The 13458-nt window shown below is 36.2% G+C and overlaps 1 protein-coding gene across 1 annotated transcript in view; it reads left to right on the forward strand.

Moving 5' to 3' along the window:
• Window positions 1-12470, forward strand: part of LOC129280177 (plexin-B-like) — a 48276-nt gene extending 35806 nt beyond the window's left edge. Inside the window, exons 28-37 of the mRNA XM_064112092.1 lie at window positions 3443-3596; window positions 4320-4432; window positions 6750-6849; window positions 7287-7378; window positions 7735-7827; window positions 8428-8591; window positions 9134-9281; window positions 9772-9912; window positions 10560-10637; window positions 11206-12470. Of these exons, the coding sequence (XP_063968162.1) occupies window positions 3443-3596; window positions 4320-4432; window positions 6750-6849; window positions 7287-7378; window positions 7735-7827; window positions 8428-8591; window positions 9134-9281; window positions 9772-9912; window positions 10560-10637; window positions 11206-11244 (1122 nt within the window). The 3' untranslated portion in view covers window positions 11245-12470. The remainder of the gene's footprint in view (window positions 1-3442; window positions 3597-4319; window positions 4433-6749; window positions 6850-7286; window positions 7379-7734; window positions 7828-8427; window positions 8592-9133; window positions 9282-9771; window positions 9913-10559; window positions 10638-11205) is intronic.
• Window positions 12471-13458: the final 988 nt, after the last annotated feature.

Consider the following 13458-nt stretch of genomic DNA (forward strand, 5'->3'; position numbering starts at 1 on the left):
ACATTACAAACAAAAACTATTGTCTGGTGTCGTCAGAATGAAATTTAAAGTTGGGAACTTAAGACGTTATTTTAGTGTATTCATTTTTTTTTTCTAGTGGGGGTATTGCTAGGTCCGAGGTCAGTTTTGATTGAACAACCAATATAATGATAATAATGACCATAATTGCATTTATTTAGCGCTTTTTTCCAGAGGATACAAAGCGATGGCAAAAGACAAGTGAAGGTTCATGGTGTGTTTTAAGATGTTTTTGAAGAGGTCAAGAGAAGAGCGGTTTTGGAGAGATGGAAGAAGCTTGTTCCAGAGACAGGGGGGGGGGGGGGGGCAAGAGATGAAAAAGGTTGAAGCGGATTTTTTTTTCTGGATTTTGGAATGGCATAGGAAGGAGCAGCTGCAGAACAAAAAGAGTATGTAGACCTTTGTTGCCGAAATAATGAATAACGGGAGGAAGGAAGTGTGGTTGAAAGAGATTAAAAGATTTCAACAAGTATTGGATAATGGATTCTATCAGAAACAGGTAGCTAATGTTTATAAGTGAAGCAACAGTTGCCACTGATGCTAATTGCAAAGGTGGCGATGGTGAGGATGGCCATGGTCATAATTTCCCATCACAAAATGTTAGAGAACAATAGCTATGGTATCGGCAACGTTGGTGGTGGTATAATTGATGGTGATATTTCATATTCATTATCATGATTTTGATCAAAGTGAAAGTTGACTTGGACCAATGAATGATGAAGATGGAATGTGATGATAGCAATCTACGTATAATGGTGAGCACCTGTAAAGAAAGATATTGCAGTCTTTGCTTGGAAAAAGGGTCCTTTTTTATTTCAAGCACGTCCTTTTAAAATAAGTTGGTAAAATTAATGTAAGAAAGTTTTAATACTTATTTAAAAGTTTAAACACTTTTAAATAACTTGTTAGTGGATTGATGGGCTTAAACAACTTGCTGAAATTTTTATACAGTGTTTTTAAAGTGTTTGGTGTTGATAATATGGATGGCAAAAAGAAGCTGCTGAAAACTGCTTATCTAATAAAAGAGAGCCAATGGAGTAAATTAGAAAGTCAAAAAGGGGCCTAAGCTTTCGATCCTAGCAGAATCTTCGTCGGAGGCAAAATGACAAACATATAAAGTGGAACAACCATAATATAGACCACAAACAAGCTACAGCAACACTAGAAACAAGGAGACAAAAGGGGCATTAGTGAGTAGAGAAGACCAATCAGGTTAGTGAAGGGGATGAAAGAAAAGGAGTAGGCAGACACAAAGGGAAGTTAGTGTAAGTAAGGCCAGTAAAAGACCTCAAGCCAAGAGGGATTAAAATAATGAGGCAGGCAACATCAAACAGGATCTGGAACAAAACAGTGATAATGGGATGAAAAACAAGAGAATTAGTGAGAGGTGGGTCAAACAGGTTACAAAGAAAGGCTTAATAAACTGGTGCATAAGAGTGGGGGAAAAAAGAAAAAGAATGGGGAACAACTGATAATGTGCAAAAGACATATAAGTATATATGATAAAGCATTAAACAAACTAAGAGAAGAAGGTAAGTGTAAATATGTATCTATAAGTGATATGTATATAAATATATCCAAAAAAGAAATGTATATGAAAAAATATATAAATGCACATATGGTGTAACTGATATTGTAATCCGCTAGGTGTGACGGGAAAAAAACATAAGACTATATAGTAGAAAAAAAAAAAAAAAAAACCTGTATATGTGAAAAAGAGGAAGCAAATTGCCTAAAAAGGTAAAAGCAAATATAGAAGAGAGGGGGTGTATTATGAAGAAACCATAGTATACATGTAAATAAGCAAATGTGGTAAATCTAAAAGAGGTGAGTGGAGAAAAAACAAATATATATATATATATATATATAATAATTATTATATCGCCTGAATAAGGAAGGAAAAATAGGAGCTGAGCTTGTATGAGATATGGGAGGAAAGTAGAGTAAGAAACTATAATGTAACTATTCAAAAGAGCTGAGGGGAAAAATTATATGTATATATAAATTGAAAGTGGATAGGAAAGAAAAATCAGTCGTTCCCCTCTTGGATGTTCAGGCCATGAGGTTGGGTGGTGCGAAGTCGTCTCATCCAGAGCTTCTCCCTGCTAGTACGGACTGAGTCAGGACGGGTACCTAAAGATTCGATGCCCTGTAGCATCATGTCAGTGATGGAGTGGTTGGGGAGGTTAAAATGGCGGCCAACTGGAGTGTCCAGCTTTGCTGTGTTGACGGTGGATCTGTGCCCGTAGAATCGTTTCTTGAGTGTGGTCTTGGTTTCCCCTATGTATTGTACCCTACAAACTCTGCAAGTGATGAGATATACAACATTAGTGGTAGTGCATGTGATGTTGCCCTTGATTTGGTGAGACAGGCTGGTAGAGTTACACCATATGTGCATTTATATATTTTTTCATATACATTTCTTTTTTGGATATATTTATATACATATCACTTATAGATACATATTTACACTTACCTTCTTCTCTTAGTTTGTTTAATGCTTTATCATATATACTTATATGTCTTTTGCACATTATCAGTTGTTCCCCATTCTTTTTCTTTTTTCCCCCACTCTTATGCACCAGTTTATTAAGCCTTTCTTTGTAACCTGTTTGACCCACCTCTCACTAATTCTCTTGTTTTTCATCCCATTATCACTGTTTTGTTCCAGATCCTGTTTGATGTTGCCTGTCTCATTATTTTAATCCCTCTTGGCTTGAGGTCTTTTACTGGCCTTACTTACACTAACTTCCCTTTGTGTCTGCCTACTCCTTTTCTTTCATCCCCTTCACTAACCTGATTGGTCTTCTCTACTCACTAATGCCCCTTTTGTCTCCTTGTTTCTAGTGTTGCTGTAGCTTGTTTGTGGTCTATATTATGGTTGTTCCACTTTATATGTTTGTCATTTTGCCTCCGACGAAGATTCTGCTAGGATCGAAAGCTTAGGCCCCTTTTTGACTTTCTTGATAATATGGATAAAGACGGTTGTGATAGTGTGGTCTAGTCGCAAGTCGTGTGGTCTAGTGGTTAGAACATTGGACTTATGATTGAAAGGTTGTGAGTTCTAATCTCAGCTCTGCCGTTATCTCCACTTAAACCCCACCCCCCCCCCCCAAAAAAAAGAGTAATTTTGTTGTCTATAAAGGTCAGCCACTCTGACTGATTAACCTTAACGTAATATCCTGAATATTAATTGATTATGTACTAGCCTGGCGTTGATACAACAGAAAGCTGCTTTGCCGAGTTCCTATGGGAATTAGAATAACAGAAACTTGCGAAAAGAAATAGTAATGTAAATAGCATAAATGCAGTCTCTTATGTTTTCTTTATAAAAGGAAACATGGACTCAATATCAATCATGCCAAAAGAAAGATTTTAAAAAGGTGGCAGTGGTTGCAGCAACTACTCTTTCTTATTTTTACAGACCTTATCGGTTGTTGGCAGAGACAAAAGACACCTGTACTACGTGAAGGTTCTTGATGTTGATTGCATGACTCAAGTAAAACAGAAGATACTGGACGCTGCGTACAGAAACAGCCACATCGTACAGCAAAACAGGGCTCACGAGATGGATCTCCGTAAGAACTTATATCTGCTTAATATGGTTGGTTAAAGGTGCACGATCCAAAGATTCGGACGCGCAGGTAATAGTGGTGCGGACGATGCACGCTACGCATAATATACGACGCGAACGCAGATACCATATTCCTAATGCCCAATCGTACGCTACAGCTGCTGTTCGAAGTTTATGGCTGGTTGGCTCCTCCTCCTCATTTGTGAAGTGACGTCAGCACATGTTTAGGCCATAGCCGATGTTGCCAAAATCAACCCATCGTATGCAGGGGCAGCGAAAGCGGAGGTGGGAGGAGGGACTGGAGGCTTCAGCCCCCCCCCCCCTCCCCCACACACACACTTTTTTCCAAAACCGTGTACAAAAACGTAAAAATGACCATATGATTGTGATTTTTTGCATGGTACCCCCCCCCCACACACACACACACACACATGTGTACTGTGCATGTGTGCACGCGACTGGCTGATAATTGACAGCTGCATGCTACATAGGTTACGTAGATCTATGTATGTACAAAACCGTCCAACGGCGCCGCGGATCGTGCACCTTTAAATACATACATAAATTGAGTTTGAAAATGAAAGCAAGTGCGCACGTCGATCGACTTTGCAGTTTCCGTAAACGTTTTGCTGTTGTTTTGGCATTCATCAAGAAGATGGAGCAAATTGTGGTTTGCCTTGGTTTGCATACAATTGACAATCATATTCTTTCTTTACTCTGTTGTCAGTGTGGTATCATCCTGGTGGGGAAGAGAGGGTCTTGAAAGATCAAGATGAATTCAACAAACTTGTAGAGAACTCCAAAGGCGCATGTTACATCAATACCATCAAGACATATGCGGTGAGTTGGTAATGACATGCATAACGATAGCTTTAGAGGTGGGAGGGTTGCGCGTATTACAAAAAAAGTATATACCACTTACCTCTATACCCTCGCATCAATCATGAACGCTGCAAGCAATTCCCGTCTAGGTTGGGTCACTGCTTCATCCAGAAGTGTGAATCTATGGGAGGGGAAAAAATGCACAGGTTACCTTTATACACTGTACCAGGGGGGGGGGGGGGGGACACTTCCATTGACGAGTGGATACCATGCGCGACCATGGGGTCTCGAAAAGTACCCTATACAAGTATTTTTTATATTTTGAAAATGCACCCCTTGACAAGTATTGGCGTGTGAAACCCTACCCTTAACAAGTTTTGGAAACAAAACGATACCCTTGGCAAGTATTCCTTGAATCGAACCCCTAAACAAGTACAGATATATTTTAATTGTTATATGTCACGGACGTCGGTTTTACCTTTACCTACATGTACATCATTGGTTTAAATCAAATACACTCTCCTTAAACATTAACAAAACAAATTTCATGTACTTTAAACACATCAATTCTAAGCATATATTTCGTGGCTCCATTATCATTGATAACATCCATCTTGCTGAAAAACAAGAAACGAAATTCTTAGGCGTATTAATTGACTCTAATTTAACTTGGAATAGCCACATTCGTTATATTAGCACACTTGTTGCCAGAGGTATTGGCATACTATTCAAACTGAAATATTGTCTTTCTCAAAGATCACTATTTATGCTTTACAATTCTTTTATTTTGTCACATATATCATATTGCAACATATTGTGGGGTAATTGCAACAAATCAAAAATAGACTCAATTCTACGCCTCCAAAAGAAAGCACTACGCATTTGCTCCCACTCGCAGTTTTTAGCACATACTGATCCTATTTTTCGGAATCTGACAACATTAAAAATTCATGATATTCATACTTTCCAAACTGCCATTTTCATGTACAAGTTCTCAACTAAATCTATCCCTACACCCTTTCAAGATATATTTGTTTACAACAGCAACATTCATTTATACCCTACACGCCACTCATCCAACATCCACCTCACAAACCCGATAACAATATTAGCACATAAAACGATCAGACATCATGGCCAAGACATCTGGAATGATTTGCCCAATGATATTAAACTCAATGCATCTATCTTTTCTTTTAAAGCTTTATTTAAAAAAAATCTTTTATCGAAGTATTCTTAAATATCACACTTGCACGTTCACCCACTTGCACACACACGCACACTTCATTTCTTCATTTTTCTTTCTCCTTTTCTGATGATTTGTGACGTAAGATTTTCTTCCAGACCTAGAACTATAGAATAATTGGTTTCCATGTAGCCCCTTTCCCCCTTTGGCTGCTATTACTCAAGCATTTATTTTGCTTATATAGTTTGCCACTGCATTTGTTTTTCACTACTTTGTCTTATCCTTAAATTGTATTCATGTCTAAATTTTGTTATGACACTACTTTAAATTTGTCACATTACAATGTACTTTCATGTCATACTATGATTATGTTTATGTATTGTAAATTTATTTTGACTTTACAATAAATGCAGAAACTCCTGCAAAAAAAAAATAAGGTCTCACCTCTCACACCTTTCGCAAATCGGACTCTAAACACGTAGTGTTGACTGTTGGGGCAAAAAGTACATCCTTTGTAGATCATTTTAATTGTTTTATACCCTCGAAAATTTGACCCTAAACACGTTGCTTTCCTAGCAAAATAGATACCCTTTTTTCATTATTTTAGTGTTTTGACACCCTTATTACGTTACGTACGCCACGTGCCCTTTCTTGAAAAAGACATCCTTTTTACGTGTCTTTGGGGGGATCGTGCATGGTATCCAATCGTCAATGTAAGTGCCCCCCCCCCCCCCCCACCGGGACACTGTAGTACAAATAATCTCCACAATGCGTTCCAATTATTCTGTTAATAGCTACAGGCTTGCATTAGCGTACTGAATTATCAGTTTATCGACTTGACCACACACACACACACACAAAACAGCAATCACTTTCTTTAAAAAAAATTGTGTGGCCTTAAATCAAATATCATTAAGAAATTACCGTAGGTTGTGGTTGAGGCAAATAAATTTTGTGATACGAGATATTCCTATTTGCCTGGAATATACTTGTAAGATAGGTATGTTTCTCTCATTTCATTATTACGAATGGTCATTCATTTTTTTGTAGTAGGCCTAATTGTTATCGCTCTTATATGTATGTTGTTCATTTTGCTCTTCATAGTATCATGAAAATAAATCGTTCCTTTGATATTATCAATTTGTGCAGGTTCCAGACAGTAGCAGAGTGGCCCTTATTACCAAGTCATCCACCAATGACGCACGGGTATACGAGCCTGTGACCCCAGGGGTGCAACTCTTCCAACAATGTAGGATATGGGTCCGAGGGGGTCACAAGGAAAAAAGATATATGAAAATCGTTTTTATAACTCACAAGGAAAAACATCAATGAAAATCGTCTTTATAACTTATGTCAAAGGGTTAAAAATAATAGAAAAATGACGATAAAAACACGGGGTAGGGGCATCTGAGACAAAATCGCAGACTCCGCTATCTAACTTGCTTGATGTTTCTCTTTTTCAGATTAAAATAAAAAAATGAATAAAGAGATTAATCAATCAGTCATTATTCAATTGCATAATGCAATTTTATTAGGTGGACAAACCAACGAAAGCTTTAATTTAAATCCATCGAGAAGTCAGCTGTTTGTGCTTATAAGCTATCTAGTATAAATATTACACATTCACCACGTACATTAATCAAAATTGTATTGTTAATCATTAATCTCCTTTATTGTTTTACTAAGATGTTGAGGAAACAGGAACCGATGATATTCCCAGCAGAGACTACGTGCGAGTCCGTACGATGGATGCCAGCGGACAACGTCTCATCCACTTAGTAAGGAATTTGTTTTTATAACAATTAAGATAACTGTTAATACAGATTTTGTAATAATGATAGTACGGTACAGATCGCTCTCATCGGCGTCCAGAAAAGCCTTTGGCACTAGCTCAGAAACAGTTCTATCCGAACAGGTAAAGACAATGTTTTGCGACATCAATCAAATTAATCATCAAAATCGCCTAGTGTAACTCAAAAGATGAAATCATTGTTCTATCCCCTTTTCGTAGAAAATGATCCGTTAAACGTACCCTCCCCTTTTCGCCAATTACAGTTTCGCATATACCTTATAAGGACTCTCTCAGAGAAAATACGATTTGTTTTTTCATTGTTTTTGATTATTTACATTCTAGGTTCCTGAGAACCAAGTTCCTACGGACAGCAGCAGTAAATCCAAGACTAAACTTGATCGTGAATTCTTGGCACCTCGTTTGCTTGTCACCAAGGTTAGCAATAATCATTTACTACTCCATTTTCCAAAAACATATTGTGCCGTCCTCATTTCACCTTGTATAAAGTGTACATGTACCATCTGAAATCATAGATTAAAGTATTGAGAGCTGTGAGAGTGGCATTAGTATTAACCGACCAATAGTCAATGATATAGGACTACCTTTATATGACACAACGAAAACATATTGGCCGAAATGAACTCTAACAAAGTGGCATGTGGTGGCTCAGTGGTAGAGCGACTGCCTCATGAACGGGGGTCGTGGGTTCAATCTCCGGCCGAGTCATATATCAAAGACTTAAAAAATGGGACCTTCTGCCTACTTGTCTGAAGCTCGACGTATGAGAATGGAGAAGGGTAATAATTAACATATTATGTTATGCAGGGCACCTTGGAAGAACACCTTACAACTGAGAGTGGCTACCCTTGGTAAATAAGAGATATTATTATCATTATTATTATTATTATTGTTATTATTATTATTATCTTATTATTAATATTATTAGTATTATTATTATCATTATTATAATGTTATTATTATTATTCATATTATCAGTATTATTATTGTTATTATTATATAACATTTATTGAGCAGAAAACAATCCAACCGCGCCTTGACGGGTTCCTGACATGCGTCTTCAAGAAGCCGGCCGAAACACCACGCACCATCAAGCATCTCTTTGACTTCTTTGATAAGATGGCGGACAAGTACTGCGACGAGAAGCAAGAGGAGATTGCAGAAGCTTGGAAGAGCAGCAGGTAATAAGGATTATCACGGTCTCGTGCTCCTTCGGTTGCACACAGGACAAATTGTTACAGGTCAATTGCAATTGCAATCAAGGGCATACCTCTTATTTTCTTCTCCCAGTCCACAATTTCAATTTGACAAAGCTTTATAGAGGTTATAGAGGGTATGTTGATTTTATTCCCATCCATTTGTGACGTCAGACGTCAGAAACTAATAAAAAAATATCCTTGACATTTCACTATGTCTTGTCCTACATAACAAGGCAACTTAATAATCAGTTAGGGGTAATCATTTTGGACTAGAGGGTGACGGTAGTTTTAATTCTTAGCTTTGATATTCTAGCTGCTGCAATACTATTCATGTATGTTGAAAATACAGGCTGCATGTTTCGTTATATGTCAGCTATTGGCTATATACATATGCGATTTTATGTTTTATAAAATTGACCAGTTAGAAACACCATTCAGAGAACTGTTAAAGTAACGTTTCAAGCCAGAATGACTCTTTATTGTACATGGTCATAATATCTTTCATGTTATATATCTAATTCCAGTCTACCACTGCACTACTGGATGACCACTTTGACCCACCCATCTTACGTCTTCGACATGCGTCAGTCAAGGTCTGCTGATCAGAGTGTATCGGTCCTGGCTAACATGCTGGACAATGCATGCAAGAAGATCCGATCTGAAAATACCAAGGTCAGTACTTAGAGAAGAGAGAAAGGTAATGCTACATCAATACTCAAAATGAAGTTTCGGGCGTCGATTGCATAAAATCGAATGAAAATAAACTTGAGCATGGAAAGACATTTGGCGTCAAGAAAAATAAGTCTAAATAACTTGGAAGTGACATGAATTAGTTAATTTACTTATTAGATTGTTTGGAATGATAATAGAAAGTCGATGATGTGATTGTTTCAAATAGAAGGAACTCGAATTTCCTACAATATTATTTTTTTTTTTTAAGAGGCTCTTCTCCACCGTTCATTTGACCATTACCAAACTTGTTGCTCCAGTAATAAACAGCTAAAGTTGTACTAAGTAAACGACTAATTCAAATCTAGGACAAAAGTAAGCCTATTCTCTCTCTTTCTGGACTGCTCTTCCGATGAGGATCAGGTGAGCAGATCAAATCAAGTCTAATTGTTGTTAATTTATATCACTATTTGATTTTGATTTTTTTTTTCAGGATTCTGCACTCAATCGAGTACTGTTTTACAAGGATCTACCTGGATACATCGCTACCATCGGCGATTACTATGAGAGCATTAAAGGACTGACGCAACCAACGGCAGAAGAACTCCAAGAGGAATTCCAAACCATCGCAAATGTAATTTTACATTTATTAGTGTTCTTTTATAATCCCTAATACTGAAACTAAAATGGAAAATGACACGAAAATGGTTCCTCCGCTATCGAAAGAAGAACTAGAATTAAAGTCTAATTTTCGTATCCAATTTTGCTTTGGTTTCAATATGTAAAGAAGATACGCAGAGTTATCGACTAAGAATAACAAACACGAGTCATCCGATTCTATAATCATGTTATATTGGTAATTGGGGATAATGACAATTCGATGAAAAAATAACAACAGCGATATCAATAACAATTATATTAATGATAATGTGATGAAATAACTGACAATGATAAACTTGGAAATAATAATAAATTACAATGAAAATTGTGACATTATTAATTACTTCCTTATTGTGGGTATCATTGTGTTTAATGAAATCTGAAATTACCGGAATCTGTCTAATCAATATTTTGTTACTTTGTATTAATTTTCGAGTATACATGAGAAAGAACAATAGAGATATAAATCATATTTCCATAGAAATATGTGAAAAATATTTTTTTTACTTTCAGCCTGACTATTTTTCTAGTAATATTCCAAAGGAATATAGGGCTACCCTATGTGTGTTTTCATCCTTGTGTAAGCATAGTAAAAAAAATTGTTTCCATTCCATCTCGTAGGATTTTTCTGGTCTGTTCAGTCGAGTAGCAACCCTTAAAAAGTTGTACGACTTCACCGCTAATGATGCAGGCTCTCTAGTAAGTCGATTTAGTAGCAATTTCGAATTCATTATTATTTGTGCAAAATAATTCATTTATGTAAAATGAGTGCTGTGGTTGCTTTTTTATGACACTTGCATTTGGTACCTTATAATTATTAATTTTGGTAGCAATTCCAAGTTAAACGAGATTCATTCTACAAGAGCATGAATGGCCGAAATTTCCCAGCACATTAAATTTTATTTTTTTAAGTAAAACATTATCATCCGTGTTTGATTAAAGAGTTGGCAACATTTGTTACACGATAAAAATCGTCATTGATTTAAAAGCCCGCTTTCCAAAGTGGCAGAAAGTTCCAAGCACCTTTATTGATTATCGATAAAAGTAATACATTGTCAGTAGTGTTAGATTTAATAGTTGGCAGCATTTTTTTTGTGACAAAAATTGTCATTCATTAAAAAGCCCGCTTTCCAAAGATCATTGTAAACACGAGCGGGATATGATAATGGGCCCACTTTCACCCCGTTTTTTATTACAATGTAATATAGAGAAATTACACAGTTTATATGAAAGGTGAATCTATACTTTTTTTCTCTTTTTTATACAGTTGGATTCGGTCACAGAAAAGATGCCAAACGAGGGATAGCTGTTAGCATGTCTCTTCTCGATCTGCAGATATTACTAGTATAGATGTTCACGATAGCATTTGGAGTCAATATTGATTTTATGATTTTGTAATATTACAATCATACTCAGAAATGTCTTTCATAACCTACCATATTTCACATAATATAATCAAGCGTTGCATTTAGGCTCCCCATTTCTATTACATATGTGAAAATACCTAATTAATACCTTTTTGTACCAGCTATATACATAGGTGGTTTGAATTAAAAAAATAACCGGCTGTTTTCGACTCGCCATACGGCTGCCGTAGAGCAAATGTGACTGGGGTATTAATCTTGAAACGCTGTGTTTAATGATAACATGTCGTATTGTATACATATATATAGTTTGTTTAAGCGGCGCCATTATATTCAAATTTATTTCAAATACTATCAGCGTTGTATGCCCCCCCCCCAAAAAAAAAAAAAAAAATCTAGACGTTTTCGTCTATCATGTCAATACTGCTACAATAAGAGTATTACTTTTGGTTTTCAATTGAACGAACTTGATTTCTCCAAAATGTAATGAAATTTATGTTTAGGATATTGATTATCATTATTGTGTGTTCTGTGGTGTAAAATTAATTCCCTACTTGGTCTACTCACCGACGCAGGTGCCTCATGCTTCAATTTTATCCGCAATGTGTCCACAAAAGTCAAAACTCCACTGAAGTTCGGAGCGAAATTATCCAGTAGATATTTAACTAAAGTTACTAAACAAAGGAGGAAGCGATCAACTTAAAGCTAGTTCTTCACGTTCTTGTTAACTGGCGGATGATCTATGAATCACAGCGAAAGTGAAGTCCAAAGTTATTGCACAAATTCCATGAAAATGAAACTTGTCGATGTTATCTTGTCCGTGATAAATAACGAACGAATATTTTACCATGGTACACAATGAACAAATGAAATAATCCACATTATGTGTCCCCAGATGCTATTCCAGAATATGTAACATCCAAGATAGAAGTAACGTTAGAACTCCAAATATGAAAATCCAGTATATCCAAGAGTGTTTCAAGTGTGTAAACCACGAGGTTAGTTATTTACATGTATATCCTACGTCATGCAATCAACAAGTTTACTCCTCGAGATCACGATAAGAAGTAGGGCAAATCAAGCCAGACCTTGACTTAAAATGATTGGTTGAACCAAAGTTTGTTGACCATTTACAAAAGCTGTCATTCGTCGGTAGTTCCCCCCCCCAAAAAAAAAAAAAAAAAAATTTACGGGGTATTGTAGAATCGATGCGGCGTGCAAGCTTTGGAATGCGCATACGTGTAAAAAATAAAAAAATTACCGCATACCGGAAAATATGTGTACGCTTAAAGAAATATGCGAGAACATGCGCTTTACACAGGTGAATAGATTTGCAAAAATAGTTTTGTGTGATGTCAAGTTGCTACACATTTATGTAAGACCACATTATTCACTAAAATGATATTAACGCTATATCCAGACTTGTTTCATCTGCAGCATTTGGTTAAGTAAAGTAAGACTAAATGTATAATCATGTTTGTAATTGTTTTGCTAAAGATATTCGTAGCTTCATGTCTAAATTTCATTCTCTCTCTCTCTTTCTCTCTCTCTCCATTCGTAGTATGAGTAAACTTTATAGTGTGTTGATATAAAAACAAATCCGAAGCGTATAGAGATTGTAAATTACTTGATATTTTGTGAATTATGGTATTTTCAGAGAGTATTATATTTTTTTACTACTATATATATATATATATAGGCCCTATTTCAAAGAGCTTTTATATTGTTTATTTTGCATACGTCATGATCTACGTCTTAATAACCAAGGAATATGTTATTATTTGATATTGTCGCGATTCAATTGAAATTGCAACTGGTTCCTTTAATTTCGGTTGAATTAGATGACATGTACTGCATTCATGCGTTTATTTACCTTTCAATAACCTGGAGGAACTCAGTATTTTCATGCCAAGAAACTGACCTGATGCAAAGTTGATGATCTGGAAAATAACACAGGCACCCTGCGAATTCTGCTCCACATAAGCCATCTTTATTACAAGTTAATTTTAATTATAATTTTAATGGTATAATGGTTTTGCCCCACTATAATCAATCTTACTATCTACAAGTTGCTCATCATATTCTATCCTACCAAAATTTCGCATGATAGTATAGCAAGTAAACATGGTAAAGGTGTATATTTTTATTGCGCCCCT

Source organism: Lytechinus pictus, chromosome 17, assembly GCF_037042905.1.
Source record: "Lytechinus pictus isolate F3 Inbred chromosome 17, Lp3.0, whole genome shotgun sequence".
In the NCBI taxonomy this organism is placed as follows: Eukaryota; Metazoa; Echinodermata; class Echinoidea; order Temnopleuroida; family Toxopneustidae; genus Lytechinus; species Lytechinus pictus.